At 38.2% G+C, this 23,869-nt stretch overlaps 1 protein-coding gene across 1 annotated transcript in view; it reads left to right on the forward strand.

Annotated features, from left to right (window-relative positions):
- The window catches only part of MRPL3 (mitochondrial ribosomal protein L3), a 57,021-nt gene extending 33,383 nt beyond the window's left edge, over positions 1–23,638 (forward strand). Inside the window, 4 exon segments of the mRNA NM_001080317.2 lie at positions 6,460–6,568; positions 8,562–8,639; positions 10,827–10,904; positions 23,306–23,638. Coding sequence (NP_001073786.1) covers positions 6,460–6,568; positions 8,562–8,639; positions 10,827–10,904; positions 23,306–23,458 — 418 coding nt within the window. The 3' untranslated portion in view covers positions 23,459–23,638.
- Positions 23,639–23,869: the final 231 nt, after the last annotated feature.

The following is a 23,869-nucleotide window of genomic DNA, read 5'->3' on the forward strand; positions in this document are numbered from 1 at the left end:
GGGGCTTCCCTGGTGGCTCAGATGGTAAAGGATCTGCCTGCAATGCAGGAGACGCAGGTTCAATCCCTGTGTCAGGAAGAAGGAATGGCAACCCACTCGAGTATTCCTGCCTGGAGAATCCCATGGACAGAGGAGCCCGGCAGGATACAGTCCATAGGGTCGCAAGAGTCAGACACAACTTAGCAACTTAAACAACAAATATTGTATGATCTAGATTTAATGTCAGAAAGCTGTAAGCAGTGTACACTTAGCAGTCATTTGTTGATAAAAATATTCACAGACATTGATAGTTTATAGTTTTTAATGATAGTTTATAGCTTTATAGTTTTTTGACAGAAACAGAATACCTCCTGTCAGGTCATGCTGTCACGAATTCATCCTGGAGAGTAACAGCCAAACAGATCTTCCATGCTAGCTTTTACCTTGTGTGTGATGAGATGCAGAGCACCTGAAACATTCCACGATGACTTACTGTGTGCTCAGGAGCTGTTTTACATCTCTGATTGAATAGGGTTAGACAAAAACACTGCATTGGGTAGAAACTGACTTCAGACATTTACAGGGGTCTTCAGTGGCCAGGGCAAAACTTGGTGAAATTCCTTCAAAATTCCTCAGAGAACTCAGAATGGATGGACTTGAGAGTACTCCTCACTTGTAGACCTTACTTTATCCTCATATACAAGTGTATTCGGAACCATGCAATCAAAGGCAGTTACCCACTAAATAGGGAAATATTTGATGAGTGTGTATTAAATCTTTATATCTGCTGGTAGACATTTAAATGTTTGTCAGAGTGTGACAGAGAAATTAAATTCATAGTAGTAATCTCTGGAGATTTATGGAGTACAGTTAGAAACACTAAATTATGCATTCTCTTCTGCAAGGTTCTTAACAGTCAGACCTTCACACCCTTCCTCCCCTTTTCCTAATACAGTCTTCTTATACTTCTATTAAAAACCCCATTATATATAGCATTTGGAAACTATAGGACCAAATCAAGGAAATAATTATTTCTTCCAGACACAGTTAAAGCCAGTAACAGGGTTACTCTGAGTTCTCAGGATAGGGTGCTGCTTTTAGATGCTGCACAATCCCTGTGCTTCATGAACTTAAAGTACAGTGAGGAGAAACAAGGATAGTGAAGTCTAAATTTAAATCGTATCTTTGAGATTTTTTGAAATTTTGTTTTAGAAAGTATGAATGCTGTAAATAAAGTACACTTTATATGTTTACCTAATTTTCACATATGCTTCACTAGATTTGGACCTTAACATTGTGTTCTTAAATGATTTGAATTTTCCTTTATTTCATTTTTTCTGCTGTCATTAACTAAAAATGGCAGCAGAAAAGGGGTGGGTGAGATTAAAGCATATTATGTATTTTGTATCCCTTTTAGTGAGATGAAGGTTTTATTTTATGCGACCTGTGAAAATCCTATGTTGGAACTGTGCATGGGTATACTAAGTGTATATTCCTTCATTTCCTGCTTTTGTCTTGTTTTTGTTCTCCAGTTGGGTGACAACGGAGAGAAACAAAGGAATAGACACCTGTTCTGCACCCCCACCCCCCACCCCAGAGCAACAGGTGCCTTTTGTTCTCTATGGTCTCAATTCAGCCAGTGATTTGTCACATCATGGGTGTCTTATCCTTTTGTTTAAAGGTTATTTATTGAAGAGACTCCCATTGTACGCAGTATAACAACATGATGTGTTCTAGAACTAGATTGAAAAACAGTCTGTAATTAGCTGACAGTAATTAACACTTTCAGGATACCACTTTGATTTTGTAATCATCTGCTGGTAAAATGAGCTAAATTATCTTCTGAAATTTACCCAGAATGGTTTTTTTCACCAGTGCACACTTGCATGCTCTCTCTGTAAGCAGGAGCTGAATCAGTTTGAGAATTCAGAAGGTACCAACAAACTTTCTACCAAGAATGACCACTGTTAGTATTTTGAAACCATGCTCACTTTAGATTTGGCATTGCCACTCCCTTCCCTTTTTTTCTTTAAAGTGTTATTTGCTGAACAGTATCATAAGTTCAAATAACTTTTTAGGTACTATTCTATTTTTAAATTGCAAAGAATTTATTTTTCAAACACATTCTAAAATTCAGTGTTAAGTTTCTGAAACAAAACTGCAGTGAAATATTTTATTATTTACTTCCTAGATGCTAATCTTGCAAAGTTTATGGTGACTTTCAGTGAATATGGAAATTCATTAAATTCCTACTTTACCTCTTTGATCAAGGATAAGCATTATTTTGAGTTCTTGAGGCCAAAAAGAATTACGTACAGGCATGCCTTGGATATTTTACAGTTCAGTTCCAGACCACTGGAACTGGTAAAGCAAGTCAAACAAATTTTTTCGTTTCCTAGTGCATGTGGGAGAAGGCAATGGCACCCCACTCCAGTACTCTTGCCTGGAAAATCCCATGGACGGAGGAGTCTGGTAGGCTGCAGTCCATGAGGTCGCTACGAGTTGGACACAGCTGAGCGACTTCACTTTAACTTTTCACTTTCATGCATTGGAGAAGAAAATGGCAACCCACTCCAGTGTTCTTGCCTGGAGAATCCCAGAGACGAGGGAGCCTGGTGCACTGCCATCTGTGGGGTCGCACAGAGTCGGACATGACTGCAGCAACTTAGCAGCAGCAGTGCATGTAGACGGAGAAGGCACTGACAACCCACTCCAGTACTCTTGCCTGGAAAATCCCATAGGCGGAGGAGCCTGGTAGGCTGCAGTCCATGGGGTCTCACAGAGTCAGACACGACTGAGCGACTTCACTTTCACTTTTCACTTTCATGCATTGGAGAAGGAAATGGCAACCCACTCCAGTGTTTCTTGCCTGGAGAATCCCAGGGACGGGGAGCTTGGTCGGCTGCTGTCTATGAGGTTGCACAGAGTCAGACATGACTGAAGCGACTTAGCAACAGCAGCAGTGCATGTAGAAGTTATGTTTACACTGTATTATAGTCTGTTAAGTGTGCAATAGCATTATGTCTAAAAAAAAACAATTTATGTGCCTTAATTTAAAATACTTCTGGCTTAAAAGAAACTGTCATCTGATTACACAGGGTTGCCACAAACCTTTCAAATTGTAAAATCCACAGCATATGTGGAGCACAATGAAACAAGGTATGCTGGTCAGTGTATACCGTAAGTGATGTGTTAGTTGATTAATGTGAAAAAAAACTACATTTAAATTATTCATATACAAATAGCTTTGACCTGTGATTTGATAATATTTAGCTGTTATATCCTATACATATTCATATTGTTTTTATGTTGATATTATCTTGATTTGTCTAAAACAAGTCATCTTAGTCAGGTGGGCTTATTTACTTCAATCCATTAATCTCTGATGATTATTTATTTAGTGATGGCTTTGTTAAATTAAGGAAACATAACAGTAAAAAATGTTGACATATTAATATCTAATGAAAGGTAGAGAAATTGTTTTTATCTTCAGTTCAGTTGCTCAGTCGTGTCCGACTCTTTGTGACCCCATGAATTGCAGCACGCCAGGCCTCCCTGTCCATCACCAACTCCCGGAGTTCACTCAGACTCACATCCATCGAGTCAGTGATGCTATCCAGCCATCTCATCCTCTGTCATCCCCTTCTCCTCCTGCCCCCAATCCCTCCCAGCATCAGAGTCTTTTCCAATGAGTCAACTCTTCACATGAGGTGGCCAAAGTACTGGAGTTTCAGCTTTAGCATCATTCCTTCCAAAGAAATCCCAGGGCTGATCCCCTTCAGAACGGACTGGTTGGATCTCCTTGCAGTCCAAGGGACTCTCAAGAGTCTTCTCCAACACCACAGTTCAAAAGTATCAATTCTTTGGTGCTCAGCCTTCTTCACAGTCCAACTGTCACATCCATACATGACCACAGGAAAAACCATAGCCTTGACTAGCCGGACCTTTGTTGACAAAGTAATGTCTTTGCTTTTGAATACTCTATCTAGGTTGGACATAACTTTTCTTCCAAGGAGTAAGCGTCTTTTAATTTAATGGCTGCAGTCACTATCTGCAGTGATTTTGGAGCCCAAAAAGATAAAGTCTGACACTGTTTCCACTGTTTCCCTATCTATTTGCCATGAAGTGATGGGACCGGATGCTATGACCTTCGTTTTCTGAATGTTGAGTTTTAAGCCAGCTTTTTCAACTCTCCTCTTTCACTTTCATCAAGAGGCTTTTTAGTTCCTCTTCACTTTCTGCCATAAGGGTGGTATCATCTGCATATCTGAGGTTATTGATATTTCTCCCGGCAATCTTCATTTCAGCTTGTGTTTCTTCCAGTCCAGCGTTTCTCATGATGTACTCTGCATATAAGTTAAATAAGCAGGGTGACAATATACAGCCTTGATGTACTCATTTCCCTATTTGGAACCAGTCTGTTGTTCCATGTCCAGTTCTAACTGTTGCTTCCTGACCTGCATACAGATTTCTCAAGAGGCAGGTCAGGTGGTCTGGTATTCCCATCTCTTTCAGAATTTCCCACAGTTTATTGTGATCCACACAATATGCCTGAAAGAGTCTTAAAACTCATTCTAGGCATTTCTTTGTACCAATCGTCTGCATATATTTGACAATCAGAGACAAACTTTAATACTGTTTGAACCTTAGTATTGTTTCTGTCTACAATGCATAATGTTTCTCTAGTTAGCAGAATTTGAAAATAGAATGGTTTTGTTTAAAAATTGAAATATTAGACTTTTAAGAAATTGTTCGTGTCTGATTTTATTTTTCCATTGGCTTTTTTTTTTAATTTTTATTTTTTATATATATATATAATTTTTATTTTATTTTTAAACTTTACAATATTGTATTAATTTTGCCAAATATCGAAATGAATCCGCCACAGGTATACATGTGTTCCCCATCCTGAACCCTCCTCCTTCCTCCCTCCCCATACCCTCCCTCTGGGTTGTCCCAGTGCACCAGCCCCAAGCATCCAGTATCGTGCATCGAACCTGGACTGGCGACTCGTTTCACACATGATATTATACATGTTTAAATGCCATTCTCCCAAATCTCCCAACCCTCTTCCTCTCCCACAGAGTCCATAAGACTGATCTATACATCAGTGTCTCTTTTGCTGTCTCGTACACAGGGTTATTGTTACCATCTTTCTAAATTCCATATATAGGCGTTAGTATACTGTATTGGTGTTTTTCTTTCTGGCTTACTTCACTCTGTATAATAGGTTCCAGTTTCATCCACCTCATTAGAACTGATTCAAATGTATTCTTTTTAATGGCTGAGTAATACTCCATTGTGTATATGTACCACATCTTTCTTATCCATTCATCTGCTGATGGGCATCTAGGTTGCTTCCATGTCCTGGCTATTATAAACAGTGCTGCGATGAACATTGGGGTACACGTGTCTCTTTCCCTTCTGGTTTCCTCAGTGTGTGTGCCCAGCAGTGGGAATCCTGGATCATAAGGCAGTTCTATTTCCAGTTTTTTAAGGAATCTCCACACTGTTCTCCATAGTGGCTTCTGATTCAGACCTTGAAACCAAGATCCAACTTCTCATCTTGCTGAGCATTTAGGGCATTATTAATATTTTATTTCATGTTATATTGTATATACCTGCCTAGAGTTTTAAAACACAATAGCCTGAAACAATAAGCATTTATTACCTCACAGTTTCTGTGATCATGGCTCCCAGTACAGCTTAGCTGGGTGCCTCTGGCTCAGAGTCTCTCACGAAGCTGCAGCCGACTCATCACTCAAGACTGCAGTCATCTCTGAGTTCAACTTGGGGATAATTGCCTACAAGCTCATTAATGTGGCCACTGGTGAGCAACAGGCCCACAGTTGTTGGCTACAGAGGTCTTTGCTGCATGACTCTCAATAGGATAGCTTATGTTATGGCACCTGGCTTCTTTCAGAGCTGAGAGCACAGAGATGAAGCCAGTCTCTTTGTAATGTAGAGTCAGAGGTGATGTTTATCACTTCTGCCATAGTTTATTGCTTAGAGGTGAGTTGCTGGTCTACACAGACTCAAGGGATGGTGATTCATCATACAGGGGCATGCATGCTGGGGGGTAGGGGATTTTTGTTTGTTTGTTTTGCTTTTTTAACTTTTATTGGAGTACAGTTGCTTTATAGGAGGTGGGGAGCTTAATGATTGCCTGCGGCATCTCTTGCAAGTACCTTGAACTTCTAAAATGTCCCACTTTTACTGTGTCGTTACATAGGATTAGGATGATAGAACTTCTGCTTAACTTGCTGTTGTCTTACGATCTTTATATAGAATGAGACTCCAGGAAGTGGTGCAATCAGGAGAAAGATAAAGGCATGTTCATTTGCAATTTTACTTATATGGCCTTTTCTAGTTATTTAGATAAGGAACTTTGCTGAAACTCTAAAATACTATCAAAGTATGCAGTTGGGGATATTTTACCTCTCTTCATTATGTAAATTGTAACCGATTTATCTTGCTCAGTATTGGTAAAGGTTTTCAAGGTGTCATGAAAAGATGGGGATTTAAAGGCCAGCCGGCTACTCATGGTCAAACAAAAACCCACAGGAGGCCTGGAGCTATTTCAACTGGTGTAAGTATAAGTTAGCGATCCTCTTTTTAGTGGTGAAGATTCAGCTTTTGTGCATATGGTGCTTTGGTCTGTCTTTAGGATCAGGTCACATAATTTGAATCTTATTTCAGTTGGGTGCTAGTAAAAGTCACACTTCTATGGGTTCTGGCCTTTTTTACTTTCCAAAGCCAGACTTGAATTATCTGGTTATGTCCTGTGTACTTACAGCCAATGTTCTCAGTACTGTCTGCCTACTTTCTTTCCCATCTCTGCCTCCCATGCTAAACTCTGAAGTCCACTAAAGTGATCAGGGATCAGAGTGCCCTTCCATCTGGCTTCACTGGTTCCTTAACAGATTTGTTTCTGCCTTAAAAGAGACCATTGGTAAAAGTTGTCAAGGACAATATAATGATAAAGGGGAAAGTAGTAGAGAAAGAAATGAGAAATAGACAATAGGGGCATAGGAAGGAGAGAAGGAGTTTTCTACTACTAATTCAGCCCTAGTGAACACCTCTCCCAAAGGTATAGCCTGAAGAACCTAGGGGAATGTTACTCTTTGGAGCATCAGAGGATGCAAGGTTAATTCTAAAGCTTGATAATGTATTCTACTTCTTATAAGAGAGATACAGTTGAAAAACACTCTTGAGTTAATTTCTCACCTAGCAGATTGTGCTGTCAAGCTGTTTAATTTTTTCCACTCTCTTGGCAAGGATGTTCTCTCATCCATTGCTAATGGAAATATAAAAGATTGTATTCTTTATGGGGGGAAATGTGGTGATATCTAACAAACTACCCACGTATTTGCTTTTGACACAGCAATCCTACTTCTCAGAGTTTACCCTAAAGATATTCTCCCCAAAATATAAAGATGCATTTGTACAAAATTAGTCATTGTAACATTATTTGTTATTTATAACCATAAATGTCCATACCTGGGAGTCGGGATGAACTCATCTGAACTCCCAGGTATAGTGGAATACTATGCAGCTGAAAAACAAACAGCAAGGTCATTGTGAAACAATGACGTGATTTCCAGGATATAACAAATGCACACGTTACCTGCTTATTTTTGCAAAAAGAAGGATGAAAAAGATAAACCAGAAACTAATAAGATTGATTGCCTACTAAGGATGAGTTAGAATAGCGTTGAAGAGCTCAATAGTGGCAGGAGTGACACTGAAGATACACTTTTTTATTACACTTTTTACTTTGGAACCATGTTAATGTTTTACATATTCAAAGTAAAATAAAAACAGGGGTGGAGGGATCCATAAGGAAATATAAGAAAATAAACCTATTTCAGATGAGTAACAGACCCTCACTAAAATGGAGGTCTAGAGTGGACTAACTCAAGTAACTTGTGAACACAGTTGTTGGCTGTCTACCCAGAATCTAAACTTAAAATGTTCTGTGTGCAACTATTGAGTTCTAATTATGTTTTTTGAAGTAGTGTTAATTAGCCATTCTGAGATAATTTCCTGTGAACTGTAGGATTGACCAGATGAATAAATATAATGATAATGGAAGCCAAGTTTCTCACTGTTAGAGATAACTGAGTCTGTCCTTCAGTCACTCTGCAGAAAGATAGTAACATCAGAAGCAGGGGTGGGAGAGTAGGACCATTCCAGCTGCCGTGGATGGATGGAGTTCAAGTCAGTTATTACAGAAGATTGGTGAGAACAGGCCAGGCAGTCCACATTTTTTCTTTGAAAGATATTGAGATGTGTTTGTATGTCCTTCTAAACACCTCATTTGCTGCTCTCTTGTTACTGAAGTTTTCTCCTAAAGGTGTTCTCCGTCTGTGCTTTTATTGTTCTAATCTAATTAGAAAGGGAATTTTCTAGGGGTAAATGTGACTAAGTCCATGTTCAGTTTTTTACTGGGGCCTAGCAAAATGGGGGGAGGGTGTGGAATATTTTATGACTTATTTCTTATTTGCATTTTGGTTAGATTGTTACTGTTGGAAATTGAGAGGCACTACTTGAAAAGTGCTAATTTGGGTTCTCTTCTTTAGGATGTTGCCAGAGTCTGGCCTGGAACTAAAATGCCTGGACAGTTGGGGAATGTGGATAGGACAGCATTTGGACTAAAAGTAAGTTTCTGGAGCGACTCTTTTTAGGAATAAATTAATGCCTAAATGCAAATGCAACAGTATATGTATTTAACATGTGTCAGTGTATGGTTTTACAATTATTGAGGGGTGGGGCTATATGAGCTGTGTGTGTATGTGTGTGTGTGTGTGCATGTGTTGGAGTTGCTATCATATGTATACATTTAACATCCAAGCCTTGGAAAATGCACTCATTAAAAAGAAAAAGTTAATTATATATTATTTGACTTGAAAGATTTCTACAAGGTGTATGTGAAAAAATAAATATTCAGAACATTATGTGTAATACTCTTATAATAAGCATAAGCTCCCTACATACATGTTGCCACACCATGTAAACACAGAGTAGATGGTTATATACCAGATTATTTTTTATTAAATGTCAAATGTGTGGGTGGATGTGGGTGAGGAAAAGAAGAGAGGGAGACAATAGAGACAATCAAAATAGGAAAAAAAGTACTAAAAAAGCATTGTGTTATACATCCATTGTGAAATAATTATATATTTAAAAGAGGGGAGTTAAATTCACTCTCTTTGACCTTGAGGAATATATGTAATATCTAAGTGAAAATGAGTTGTAGATATTAGGTGGCATATAATTATATTTTTATTAAAACAACTAATCTGTGTATATGTGTGAAACACATAGAAAGTACATGAAGAAAATAAGCCATTCAAAAGAACCACCTCAGAAGATAATCATTGGTAACATTTTGGTGCACATTCTTTCATTCTTATTCTAGATATATATTATTTATAAATTTTAATCAGCAGAAGTTTTTTAAATTTTATATAATTAAAAATAATAAATTTTTAAATTTATATAATTATTTTTCCTCTTCTATTACTTTTATATGTGCCAGTTCAGTTCAGTCTCTCAGTCGTGTCCAACTCTTTATGACCCCATGAACTGCAGCATGCCAGGCTTCCCTGTCCATCACCAACTCCCAGAGCTTACTCAAACTTACGTCTATCGAGTTGGTGATGCCATCCAACCATCTCATCCTCTGTCATCCCCTTCTCTTCCCACCTTCATCTTTCCCAGCATCAGGGTCTTTTCCAATGAATCAGTTCTTCACATCAGGTGGCCAAAATATTGGAGTTTCAGCTTCAGCATCAGTCCTTCCAATGAGTATTCAGGACTGATTTCCTGTAAGATTGACTGATTTGATCTCCTTGCAGTCCAAGGGACTCTCAAGAGTCTTCTCCAACACCACAGTTCAGAAGCATCAATTCTTCGGCACTCAGCTTTCTTTATAATCCAACTCTCAGATCCATACATAACTACTAGAAAAACTGTAGCTTTGACTAAATGGACCTTTGTCGACAAATCTGCTTTTTAACATGCTGTCTAGGTTGGTCATAGCTTTTCTTCCAAGGAGCAAGCATCTTTTAATTTCATGGCTGCAGTCACCATCTGCAGTGATTTTGGAGCCCAGGGAAATAGTCTTTCACTATTTCCATTGTTTCCCCATCTATTTACCATAAAGTGATTGGACCGGATGCCATGATCTTCATTTTCTGAATGTTGAGTTTTAAGTCAACTTTTTCACTCTTCTCTTTACACAGACATCTATTTGTATCTACTGTGTGTATTTTCTTTTCATGTGTGCATATGTGTGACAGGAGAGATTTCAGTTTCCCTAATATTTAACATTTACCCATGAGGTATAGGTGAAACTGGATTTTCCCCCAAACCTTTTCTCAGTACTATTTCTTGACCATTCTCACTTGTATAAATGTTTTCCCCACATTTGTTTGAAGGCCTGTTTGAAGGCCATCTGCTTAGCACACTTTTTAAAAAAATTAGACCCAGAGAGATGATGGCTTCCCAGTTTCTAGTTGCAAGCTCATATTAACTAAAAATAAACTTGAATTTCCACTTGTTACCCTTAATGGTACCAGCAGAATATTGAGATATCCTAGTAGTCTTGATTTTTCAGTCACATTTATACTTAAAATGAGAGTTTTCTACCACTTACATGAGACATGTGTTGTAGTATTACAACACAAGTCATCCATAGGATTTGAAATTTTTATTCTCATCCAATATTTTGAGTTGCTAACATGATTATGACTCCAGGCTACTTATAGCCTCAGCTTTTGTATTAATGTAAGTGTATTCTCATTACTTTCAACTCTTAAAGTTTGATTTTATTTCTACTTTAGGTATGGCGAATAAACACAAAACACAATATAATCTATGTCAATGGTTCTGTACCTGGACACAGAAATTGCTTAGTAAAGGTATGTGTAATGGTCTTTATTTTCTCTTGTTCAGAGATGTGGATGTGTGCCATGAGTTCTCTTCTCACCCATATGTGACTTGAAAATAAGTTGCTGTTTCCCCACGTGTTCTTTGCTAATTTTTCTACTTATGTAGGAGCACCTGAGTGAGAAAATTGCATAAAATAACCTATAGGTTATGTCTCTAAAACCATAAGCCCACACAAAGGGTAGGTCTAAGAGGCTCTTTAGAAATACAAAAAGGTTATTAGCAAAACTACTTATTAAAAATAACAATATATCTCCATCCTTCCAAAAACTTTTTCATTTTTAAAGAGTACTTTGACATGGGAACTGGAATTATGTGAGGTGAAAGTTAAATGAGAGTCAACAGGAAAGGTGGTTTGAAGTGAACATTTTGAGAGATTTATTATTATTACTAGCATTGTTCTGTCTTTTCCTTGAAAATGCATTTTTGTGTTCAAACATGAAGATAAGAAAACATGTTGTATGAGATAGACTTGAAAAAAATTCTTAAGCTCTTAGAGACATTTTTTCCCATCAAATAAAAACAAAATAAATATTCAACCTGGGATTTAAGTCAACATAATACAAAATGAGAGATAACTTTTGAATTTTGAATTGTCCATTCTGAAAAGTGAACTTGTAGTAGAAGTGTATCAGCAGCTCCCAGAAATAGGCTCTTCATTATTCTAACAAGAACAACAGAATAGGCTGAAACTTAAATCCTAGATTTTTCCAGTCAGGTCAAGTAGGTTGCATTACTAGCATAAGGTACCAAATTTGTTTCAGTCTTCAGTTCAGTTCAGTGGCTCAGTCGTGTCCGACTCTTTGCGAGCCCATGAATCGCAGCACACCAGGCCTCCCTGTCCATCAACAACTCCCAGAGTTTACTCAGACTTACGTCCATCAAGTCAGTGATGCCATCCAGCCATCTCATCCTCTGTCGTCCCCTTCTCCTGCCCCCAATCCCTCCCACCATCAGACTTTTCCAGTGAGTCAACTCTTCACATGAGGTGGCCAAAGTACTGGAGTTTCAGCTTTAGCATCATTCCTTCCAAAGAAATCCCAGGGCTGATCTCCTTCAGAATGGACCGGTTGGATCTCCTTGCAGTCCAAGGGACTCTCAAGAGTCTTCTCCAACACCACAGTTCAGAAGCATCAATTCTTTGGCGCTCAGCTTTCTTCACAGTCCAAGTCTCACATCCATACATGACCACTGGAAAAACCATAGCCTTGAGTAGACGGACCTTTGTTGGCAAAGTAATGTCTCTGCTTTTGAATATGCTGTCTAGGTTGGTTATAACTTTTCTTCCAAGGAGTAAGCGTCTTTTAATTTCATGGCTTCAGTCATCATCAGTCTTACAGTAATTAAAATTCACTTTCTGACTTACCTGGTGGCTCAGATGGTAAAGAATCCACCTGCAATGCAGGCGCCCTGGGTTCGATCCCTGGGTTGGAAAGATCCCTGGAGGAGGGCATGGTAACCCACTCCAGAATTCTTGCCTAGAGAATCCCATGGACGGAGGAGCCTGGTAGGCTGCAGTCCATACGGTCACAAAGAGTTGGGCATGACTAAGTGACTAACACTTTGACTTTTCTGGAACTCTTCACTTCTTTGAATTCTCATTTTTTTTTTAAGGGAAAAAAATACATTTGATTAATTATTGCAAGATTTGGGCAGGTTTTTGTTTTTTGTTTTGTTTTGGTTTTGGTTTTCAGGTTTTTAGGTTTAGGTGTTTCCAAGCTCCAGGTCACCCAAGTCATACTGGTACTGGAAGCCAGCAGATTATCACTGTGCTTCTCCTAACATTTTGGCCTCAGAATTCAATGCATTCCTTTCTCCAGATTTTGTTACATCATTTTAAATCACAACCTAATAAAAGAGAAAAAAAGGAAAATGACCATTTTTCATAATAAATTATACTAGATAGCAGATGACATTTTAAACATTGCCAAATCCTCCTTTTCTCTCCATTTGCTGTATACAGTTCTAGGCTAGCTTCCAGCTAAGAACTGCTCAGGTTTACCTCACTGTTGTCCTTGACACCAACAGGGATGAATAGGTCAACTACCTTGAAATACCATATGTACAGGGTTCAGATCTGGTTGTTATAAACAGTTTACAATCAACAACACTTACTATTTAGATTTTCCATCCACTTCAACAAAGATTGCTTCCAAAAACTCAATCCACTTAATGACTGGTGGCTTGCTATCACTGAAGATGTTCAGAAAGTACACTGAGGGCAATTCCAAAAGAGGAATCCAAATACATTTTGAGAAACTGTACCATCAGAGAAATGTCTGGCCACTTTGAAGTGTTAACACACTAGTAAATATATTTCCAACAAACAGATTTTGATAAAAGAACTCATCTTGAAAAAAGTCTTTGAAATATACTATCCTTTAACTGTCTTTATATTAAAGTGTGGGTTTAGGGGAGTGTTTTGTGGGTTTGTGCTTTAAATGTCAGAAGTTTGGTAAATCTTCTGAAACTATTCACCCCACTTTGTCCATTCTTCCCAGTGATTCCATAGCAGGTGAATAAGCCCCTTGTCCTTGGGGGTCTAGGCTCTTCTTCCTGGACAGGCAGCCGCATCAATTCACTCACTCCACGGGAGCTTTTGGCTCCATCAGAATACAGAGTACTAGGCTGCCAATAACTTTTTTTTTTTTTCATTCTAAAGTTAGTAAGTGTCTTAGGGATAATAAAACCTGTTTAATCAATGTAAGCTTTTTGTTGTTGGAATTCACTAAATGTATTGAGAGCCTAAAGAACTGTTTTCTACAACATAATGTACTTACTATGCATGTGTACTTGTCCCTATATCCTGATTTATAATGTGAGTTTATTTTCAGTTTTGCCTGTTTCGTGTGTGTGTTCTACCTCCAGCTTTCCTAAAAAGGATTTGAACTGGTTTGCCAATATACGTAAATATAAAAGAATGAAAGAGAGAGTCCTGAAGGCAGGGAAATAATAAAGCCAGTGGTAAGATTCAGTACACAAAAACATGTACCAGCAACTTTGGCAAAAGATAGTGGAGTAGAGGGACCTTGAGTTCACCTCTTATGAGCATACCAAAATCACAACTAACTGCTGACCAACCATCAATTTAAAAAAAAAAAAAGACTGGAACCTCCCAAAAAAGATACTCGACATCCAGTGGTATAAAGAAGAAACCACAATGAGATGGTAGAGTGTGCACTTGTGATATAATCAAATCCTCTACCACCTGGCTACCCACAACCTGGAGAATGAGTATATCACAGAAGTTCTCCCACAGGAGTGAGTTCTGAACCTCCCCAGGCCTGACATCAGAAAGGAGCTCCCAGAGCATTTGGCTTTGAAGGCCAGCAGAGCTTGATAGCAGGAGCTCCACAGGACTGGGGGAAGCAGAGACCTTACTCTTGAAGAGAACATGCAAAATCTCATGTGCACCTGAAACCATGGCAAAAGCAGTCATTTCATAGGAGCCTGGGTCAGACCTACCTTGTGGTCTTGGAGGATTTCCTAGAAGTTGTCAAGCAGCTGGGTTCAACATGGGGATGTAAAAACCTGTGGCAGATATATTAGGGAGTATTCATCATGAACTATCATTGGAGGCTGATGTCTTGCTTGGGTCATTGGTACAAAGACCTGGCCCCACCCAACAGCTTGTAGGCTCCAGTGCTAGGACACCTGGAGGCCAAGCAACCAAGTGGGCAAAGACACAGCAGCATCCATCAACAGACAGGCTGCCTAAAGACTTCCTGAGCCCATAGCCACCTTTGGACATACCTCTTGATACAAGCCTACCCACCAGAGGGCCAAGAACCAGTTCTACCTATCAGTGAGCAGTCACCAACCGCTCTCCCTTCAAGAAGCCTGCACAAGCTTATAGAGCAGCCCCATCCAGCAGGGGACAGATACCAGAAACAAGAAAACTAAATCACACAGCCTGTGGAACTGAGTCTGCAAACAGATCAGATTGTCCGCTGGGGGCAACTGGTTCCTGAGCCTTTGATGATGAGCTAGGAGTGTACTGCTGGGATACACAGGACATCCCATATAGAGGGCCACTTCTCCAAGATTGAGAAACCTAACTAACGTACCACACACAAAGAAATACAAGTAGAAATTTAGACAGAATGAGGCAACAGAGGAGTATGTTTCAGATGGAGGAACAAGATAAAACCCCAGAAGAATAACTAAGTGAAATGAAGTTTAGGCATTGTATTCAAGGAGTTCGAAGTAACGATTAAAAGATTATCCAAGAACTTAGAAAAAGAATGGATATGCAGAGCAAGTAGTTAGAAGTTTTTAACAGCCAGAAAATAAGCAAACAGAGATGAATAATGAGGACAATTGAAGAGACCTTTGGGCTAACATCAGAAACACTAACATTCTTATTATAGGGATCACAGAAGAGAGAAAGGGCATGAGAAAATATTTGAAGAGGTAATAGCTGAAATTTTCCGTAACTTGGGAAAGGAAACAATTACCCAAGTCCAGGAAGTGAAGAAGGCAATGGCAACCCACTCCAGTACTCCTGCGTGGCAAAACCCATGGACAGAGGAGCCTGGTAAGCTGCAGTCCATGGGGTCGCTAGGAGTCAGACACGACTGAGCAACTTCACTTTCACTTTTCACTTTCATGCATTGGAGAAGGAAACGGCAACCCACTCCAGTGTTCTTGCTTGGAGAATCCCGGGGATGGGGGAGCCTGGTGGGCTGCTGTCTCTGGGGTCGCACAGACTCCGACACGACTGAAGCGACTTAGCAGCAGCAGTAGCAGCAGGAGGTGAAGAAAGTCTCATATAGGACTAAGCCAAAGAGGGACACACCAGGACACATAAGAATCAAATTGACAATAATTAAAGATATAGAAAATATTAACAGCTACTAGGGAAAAACTATAACATACAAGTGAACTCCCATAAGACTGTCTGCTGATTTTTGAACAGAAATTCTGCAGGCCAGAAAAGAATGGCATGATACATTTAAAGTGATGAAAAAATCTATGAACAAGGATACCCAGCAAGACTCTCATTCAGATTTGATGGAGAACTCAGAAGCTTTACAGACAAGCAAAAGATAAAGATTTCAACATCACCAAACCAGCTTTATAGCAGATACTAAAGGAAGTTCTCTAAGCAGAAAAGAAAAGGCCACAATTAGAAACAAGAAAACTATGAAATGGAAGAGCTCACTGATAAACAGTGAGCAGACATACAGTAAAGGTAGGAAATCATCCATGCGTACTAGTTGGGAGGTTAAAAGACAAAAGTAGTAAAATCATCTGTATCCACAATACACAGTTAAGGTATACATAAAACAATTAGATGTAAAATATGAAATCAAAAAACAGTAATCACAGGAGAAGGGTACTAATGTGGGGTATATAAAATGCAATTGAAATGACAAAATCAGCAACTTAATCCTGTGTATATAGCTGATGTATCAAAACCTCATGGCAATCACAAACCAAAAATATATATATACACAGATAGCTTTACCATCTGAGCTGTAGGACTTCTCCATAGTTCAGATGGTAAGAATCTGCCTGCAATGCAGGAGACCTGGGTTCAATCTCTGCATCAGGAAAATCCCCTGGAGGAGGAAATGGCAACCCACTCCAGTATTCTTGCCTGGACAATTCCATGGACAGAGGAGCCTGGCAGGCTACAGTCCATGGAGTTGCAAAAGAGTTGGACACAGCTAAGTGACTAACACATACACAAAAGTAAAAGGAACCCAAACATAACACTAAAGGTAATCATCAAATCATAAGATCAGAGAACAAAAGAAAGTGGTGTGGGGGAGACCTACAGAAGTCCACAACAGTTAACAAAATGACAATAACATATATTGATAATTACCTTAAATGCAAGAGTACATCATGAGAAATGCTGGACTGGATGAAGCACAAGCTGGAATCAGGATTGCTGGGAGAAATATCAATAACCTCAGATATGCAGATGACACCACACTTACAGCAAAAAGTGAAGAACTAAAGAGCTTCTTGATGAAAGTGAAAGAGGAGAGTGAAAAAGTTGGCTTAAAACTCAACATTCAGAAAACTAAGATCGTGGCATCTGGTCCCATCACTTCATGGCAAATAGATGGGGAACCAAGGGAAACAGTGACAGACTTTATTTTGGGGGGCTTCAAAATCACTGCAGATAGTAACTGCAGCCATGAAATTAAAAGACACTTGCTCCTTGGAAGAAAAGCTATGACCAACCTAGACAACATATTAAAAGGCAAAGACATTACTTTGCCAAGAAAGGTCTGTCTAGTCAAAGCTATGGTTTTTCCAATAGTCATGTATGGATGTGAGAATTGGACCATAAAGAAAGCTGAGTGCCGAAGAATTGATGCTTTTGAACTGTGGTGTTGGAGAAGACTCTTGAGAGTCCCTTGGACTTCTAGGAGATCCAACCAGTCCATCCTAAAGGAAATCAGTCCTGAATATTCATTGGAAAGACTGATGCTAAAAGCTGAAACTCCAATACTTTAGTCACCTGATGCGAAGAGACCCTGATGCTGGGAAAGATTGAAGGTGGGAGGAGAAGGGGATGACACAGGATGAAATGGTTGGATGATATCACCGACTCAATGGACATGAGTTTGAGTAAGCCCCGGGAGTTGGTGATGGACAGGGATGCCTGGCGTGCTGCAGTCCATGGGGTCGCAAAGAGTTGGACACAACTAAGTGACTGAATTGAACTGAAGGGGATTAATTGCCCCAATCAGAAGGCATAGACTGGCTAAATGAATACAGAAACTAAACTTGTATATGTGTTGTCTAGAGCAGACCCACTTCAGTTCTAGAGACATGCAAACTGAAAGCAGTAGGATGGAAAAAGGCATTCCATGCAAATGGAATTAAAAGGAAAGCTGAAGTAGCAATATTCATATCACACCACTTTTAAAAATAAAGAAATGTTGAAAGAGACAAGGAAATTACATAATGATCAAGAAAAGAAGATGTAACAATTGTGAGTGTATACACACCCAACATAGGAGCACCGCAACAAGTAAGACAGATATTAATAGACATAAAAGTGGAAATTGACAGTAATACTAGTGGGGAACTTAAATGCCCTCTTACATCAATGGACAGATCATCCAGACAGAAAAATCACTAAGGAAACACAGGCCTTAAATGACACATTAGACCAGATGGAAATACACGTTTCAAGGGCACATGTACCATTCTTCAGGTTTGGTCGTGTGTTGGGTCACAAAGCAAGCCTTGGTAAATTTAAGAAAACTGAAATTGCATCAGGCATCTTTTCTTATCACAGTGCTATGAGATTAGAAAGCAACCAGGGAATTCTCTAGTGATCCAGTGGTTAGGACTCAGCACTTTGTCTGCTGAGGATGTGGATTCATTCTTTGGCCCTGGAACTGATATACCACAAGCTGTTTGGTGCAGACAGTGAAAAAGAAAGCAACCACAAGAAAAAAATCAAAAACATAACATGTGAAAGCTAAACAATATGCTACTAAACAACCAATGGATCACTGAAGAAATAAAAAAATACCTAGAGAAAAATGAAAATGAAATCATGATGACTGAAAACATATCGAACAAAAGCAGTTCTAAGAAGGAAGTCTGTAGCAGTACAAACTTGCCTTAGGAAATAAGAAAATATCAACATAGCTTTATACCTAAAGCAACTAGAGAAAGAAAAACGATTGAAATCCGCAGTTAGTAGAAAATAAGAAATCATGAAGATCAGAGCAGAAATAAATAGACACTAAAAAAAAAAAAAATGTAGAAAAGATCAATGAAACTAAAAGCTGATTCTTTAAAAAGATAAACAAAGTTGATAAACTTTTAGCTAGATTCATTATGGGGAAAAAAAGGAGAGGACCCAAATCAGAAATGAAAAAGCAGAAGTTAAAGCCTATACCACAGAAATACAAAAGATCATAAGAGGCTGCTACAAGCAAGTATTACAGAAGGAAATGGCAACCCACTCGAGTATTCTGGCCTGGAGAATCCCATGGACGGGGAGCCTGGTGTGCGTCCATGGGGTCGCAAGAATTGGACACAACTTAGCGACTAAACCACCACCACAAGCAAGTATATAACCATAAAATGGACAACCTGGAAGAAATGGACAAATTCTTAAGAAGATGCAGTCTCCCAAGACTAAGCAAGGAAGAAACAGAAAATATGAACAGACCAATTACCAGTACTGAAATTGAAGCAGTAATTTAAAAACTTAACAGACAAAAGTCCAGGACCAGATAACGTCACAGAAAAATTGTATCAAACATTTAAAGAAGAGTTAACACCTATCCTTCTGAAGCAGTTTCAGAAAATAACAGAGGAATGAGCACTTCTGAACTCATTCTGTGAAGCTACCATCACCCTGGGTTTCCCAGGTGGTGCTAGCAGTAGAGAACCCACCTGCCAATGCAGGAGACGTGAGACTCAGGTTCAGTCCCTTGGTTGGGAAGATCCCCTGGAGAAGGGCATGGCAACCCACTCCAGTATTCTTGACTGGAGAATTCCATAGACAGAGGAGCCTGGCAGGCTACAAGTCCATAGGGTCACACAGAGTCAGACACGAGTGAAGCAAATTAGCACACATGCACCATCACCCAGATACCAAAATCAAAGATAATTACAAAAAAAGAAAATTACAGGCCAACATCATTGATGATCATAGATGCAAAACTCCCCAATAAAATAAAATTAAAAAAATCTAGCCAGCTGAATCCAAAAATACATTAAAAGGATCATACATCACAATCAATTGGGATTTATCCCAAGGATGTAATGATTTTTCAGTATCTGCAAGTCAATTAATATTATACAGCACATTAACAAGTTGAAGAATAGAAACAATATGGTCATCTCAATACATGCAGGAAAAGCTTTTGATAAAATTCAACATCCATTTACGGTAAAACTCTCCAGAAAGCAGCCATTGAGGGTACCTGCCTCAACATAATAAAGGCCATATATGACAAACCCACAGCTAGCATCATAATCAACAGCAAAAAGCTGAAAGCGTTTCCTCTAAGATCAGGCAGAAGACAAATACCCACTCTTGCCACTTCTATTCAACATAGTTTTGGAACTTCTGGCCACAGCAATCAGAAGAAAAACAATCCAGACTGCAAAAGAAATAGTAAAATTATCAGTGTTTGCAGATGAAATGAGACTGTACATAGAAAATCCTGAAGATGCTATCAGAAAACTACTAGATCTCATCAATGAATTTACTAAAATTGCAGGATACAAAATTAATACACAGAAGTCTGTTGTACTTCTTTACACTAACAATAAAAATCAGATGATAAAATTATGGAAATAATCCCATTTACCATCACATCAAAAAGAATAAAATATTTAGGAACAAATCCACTAAAGGAGGCAAAATACCTATAATCAGAAAACTGAGATACTGATGAAGAAAATTGAAGACACAAACAGATGAAAAGATATACCGTGTTCTTGGATTGGAGGTATCAACATTATTAAAATGATCATACTGTCCAAGGCAATCTATAAACTCAGTGTATTCACTATGAAATTTACAATGACATTTTGCATAGAACTAGATAAGAAATTTTAAATTTGTATGGAAACACAAAATCCAGGATAGGCAAATTCAATCTTGAGAAAGAAGTGCAGAGCTGAAGGAATCAGGTTCCCTGACTTTATACTACAAAGTTACAGTAATCCAAACAGTTTGGTACTGGCACACAGACAGACATATAAATCAATGGAATAGAATGGAAAGCCCCAAAATAAAGCCACACACCTATGGTCAGCTAACCTACATAAAAAAGGCAATGATATACAATGGAGAAAGATAGTCTTTTCCATAAGTAGTGCTGGTAAAATTGGACAACTGCATGTACAAGATCAGAACGTTCTCTAACACCATTTACAGAAATGAATTGGATTAAAGATCTAAAAATAATGTGGGATGCTATAAACTTCTACAGGAAGACGGGCAGAACACTCTGACATAAATCACAGCAATATCTTTTTTGATCCATCGCATAGAGTAATGGAAACACAAAAATTAACAAATGGAACCTAATGAAACTTAAAAGCTTTTCACAACAAAGGAAACCATAAACAAAGTGGAAAAACAACCTGGAGAATGGGAGAAAATATTTGCAAATGATGCTACCAACAGAGATTAATTTCCAAAATATATAAACAGCTCATACAGCTCAACTTCAAAAAAACAAACAACCCAATCAAATAACAGGCAGAAGATCTAAGCAGGCATTTCTCCAAAGAAGACATACAGATAGCTAAAAGGCATATGAAAAAAAAAAAAAAAGCTCAACCTCGCTAATTAGTAGGAAAATACAAATCAAAACTACAGTGAGGAAGTCACCTCATACCAGTCAGAATGACCATCATTAAAATGTCTATCAGTAATAAATGCTGGAGTTGGTATGGAGATGAGGGAACCCTCCTACACTGTTGGTGGGAATGTAAATTGGTGCAGCTACTATAGGAAACAGTATGGAAATTCCTTAAACTAAAAATTTGAGTTACCATATAGCCCAGCAGTCTGACTCCTGGATGTATAACCAGAGAAAATGATAATTCAAAGGGGTACATGTTTGCCATTGTTCATCACAACCCTATTCACAGTAGCCAAGACATGGAAATAACCTAAATGTACATCGAAAGAGATATAAAGAATCCATGGTACATTTATACAGTGGAAAATTGTGGGTGTGGGTGTGGGTGGGTGCACTCACTCAGTCATGTCCAACTAACTCTGTGCAACCCCATGGACTATAACCCACCAGGCTCCTCTGTCCATGGAGTTTTCCAGGCAAGAAAAGTGGAGTGAGTTGCCATTTCCTACTCCAGGGGATCTTCCCAATCCTGGGATCGAGTCTGTGTCTCCTGCATTGATGGGATTCTTTACTACTGCATCACCTGGGAAGCCCATGGTGGAATATTACTCAGCTATAAAAAGAAAATGCCATTTTGCAGCAACATGGATGAACCTAGAGATTACCATACTAAGTCAAACAAAGAGAAATATCATATGTCACTTGTATGTGGCCTCTAAAAAAAATGATATAAATGAACTTATTTACAAAAGCAGAGGTAGACTCACAAACATAGAACACAAACTTGTGGTTACCAAAGGGGAAAAGAATAGGAGAGGGATAAATTAGTAGTTTGGAATTAGCAGATGCAGACTACTAAAGATCAAAATAGATAACCAACAAGGACTTACTGTATGGCAAAGGGAAGTATACTCAATATCTTGCAGTAAATTACCACAGAAAGTTTTGTTGTTCTCTTTATTGTGTATTTGCTTGGGTTTTCTTTTATAAATTCTGAGACAGTTTCATTGGTAAGAATATCTTTTTTTCCCAAGTTAAAGTTGAACCCAGATTAGTGAATTGGAAAAAAAATTAAAACAAGTATTTCTTTTAGGCAACTGACTGATAATTTCTAACAATTTTAATGAGAGAAATGAATATAGATGTTTTCTTGTACTTTGCTATTCCTAGCAGCTGTGTACTAACGTCAACCAAATTACTCATTTCTTATTGCCAAAATGTCTTATTTTAATGTGTGTATAATTAACATGTAATTTTTTTTTATCTCTGAATGGAGGTTGTGGAATGAGTCAGAAGCTTTAAAGAATCCAATAATATTTTCCAAAAATATAACAACATTTTAGATCATATCAATATCTATGTTATTCCTCAGTTTATGAATTCACACATGTAATTAAAATATTTTTAGAATATAAAGATTAGTTAATAGAGCTAATTTAGAGACTCTGGGGTTATTATTGTTTTTTGTTAAATACTACTCTATCCTTAGCTACTCAGAGAGAACACTACTTGTTAAATATATGCTAATTTCCTTAATATAACTTGTTATTTGGGGTTATGTGTTAGAATTAAGACTAACAAAAGTACTAGATAAATTTTATTTTCTTTGAGCTCAAAAAATTCTGTGGTAGAATATAGAATAATAACATTGGGTTGGCAAAAATGTTGGTTCAGTTCAGTTTTTTTCCATAAGATGGTTCTAATAGCATTTGTGTGCATTTGTGCTCAGTCACTTCCATTGTGTCCAATTCTGCAATCCTATGGACTGTAGCCCACCAGGCTCCTCTATCCATGGGATTCTCATATGGTAGTTGATTAACTTGAGGAAGTCTATGTTTCTGTCATTGGCTTAGTTAAGTTTATTGGTATAAATATATATACACATATATATAAAGTAAGAGGAACTCAGTGTATAACAGCTATATTTTTCACATTAGAAAATGTAGAAACTAAAAACAGAAAAAATAAACAAAATGCGAGAACAGATATTCTAGGATTATGAATAAGTAAACCAGACTATCTTTAAATAACTTATTAATAAGATCTTTGCTTCCCCCACCCCCCAGATCAAAGATTCTGTACTGCCTGCATATAAGGATTTCTGTAAAAATCTACCATTTCCAACATATTTCCCTGATGAGGACGAAAAGGAGCTACCAGAAGATTTGTATGATGAAGAAGTGTGTCAGCCTGGAGCACCTTCTATTACATTTGTTTGACTTCACTGGACATGAGAGAACCCCACATATACTATGAATTCTGATGAGCCAGAACAGTAATATAACCAGGAATTATGGAGTTTTTTCCTTAGTTAAAACATACCACATAACCACATGGTTCTCTTTTACCATGTATTTCTCAAATTATCTTAAGTGTTTATAAATTTAATTTCTACTAAAGATTTGTCTGTCTTTGTGAAAGGGTGGTTGTGGAACGGTGTCAAGTCATATGGAGACTAAATAACTTATCTAGATTAAAGAAAAAACCATTTCTTGAGACTCAAAAACAGAGGAATTCAGATCTTTATCTAAATTATAGAAATGTTGATGTTATAGTTAAAGGCCTGACACATAATAAAATCACAAATTATGGGTCTTATATATTACACTTGTGTTAGGAGGTATAGTACT

This window comes from Bos taurus, chromosome 1 (genome assembly GCF_002263795.3).
Source record: "Bos taurus isolate L1 Dominette 01449 registration number 42190680 breed Hereford chromosome 1, ARS-UCD2.0, whole genome shotgun sequence".
NCBI lineage: Eukaryota > Metazoa > Chordata > Mammalia > Artiodactyla > Bovidae > Bos > Bos taurus.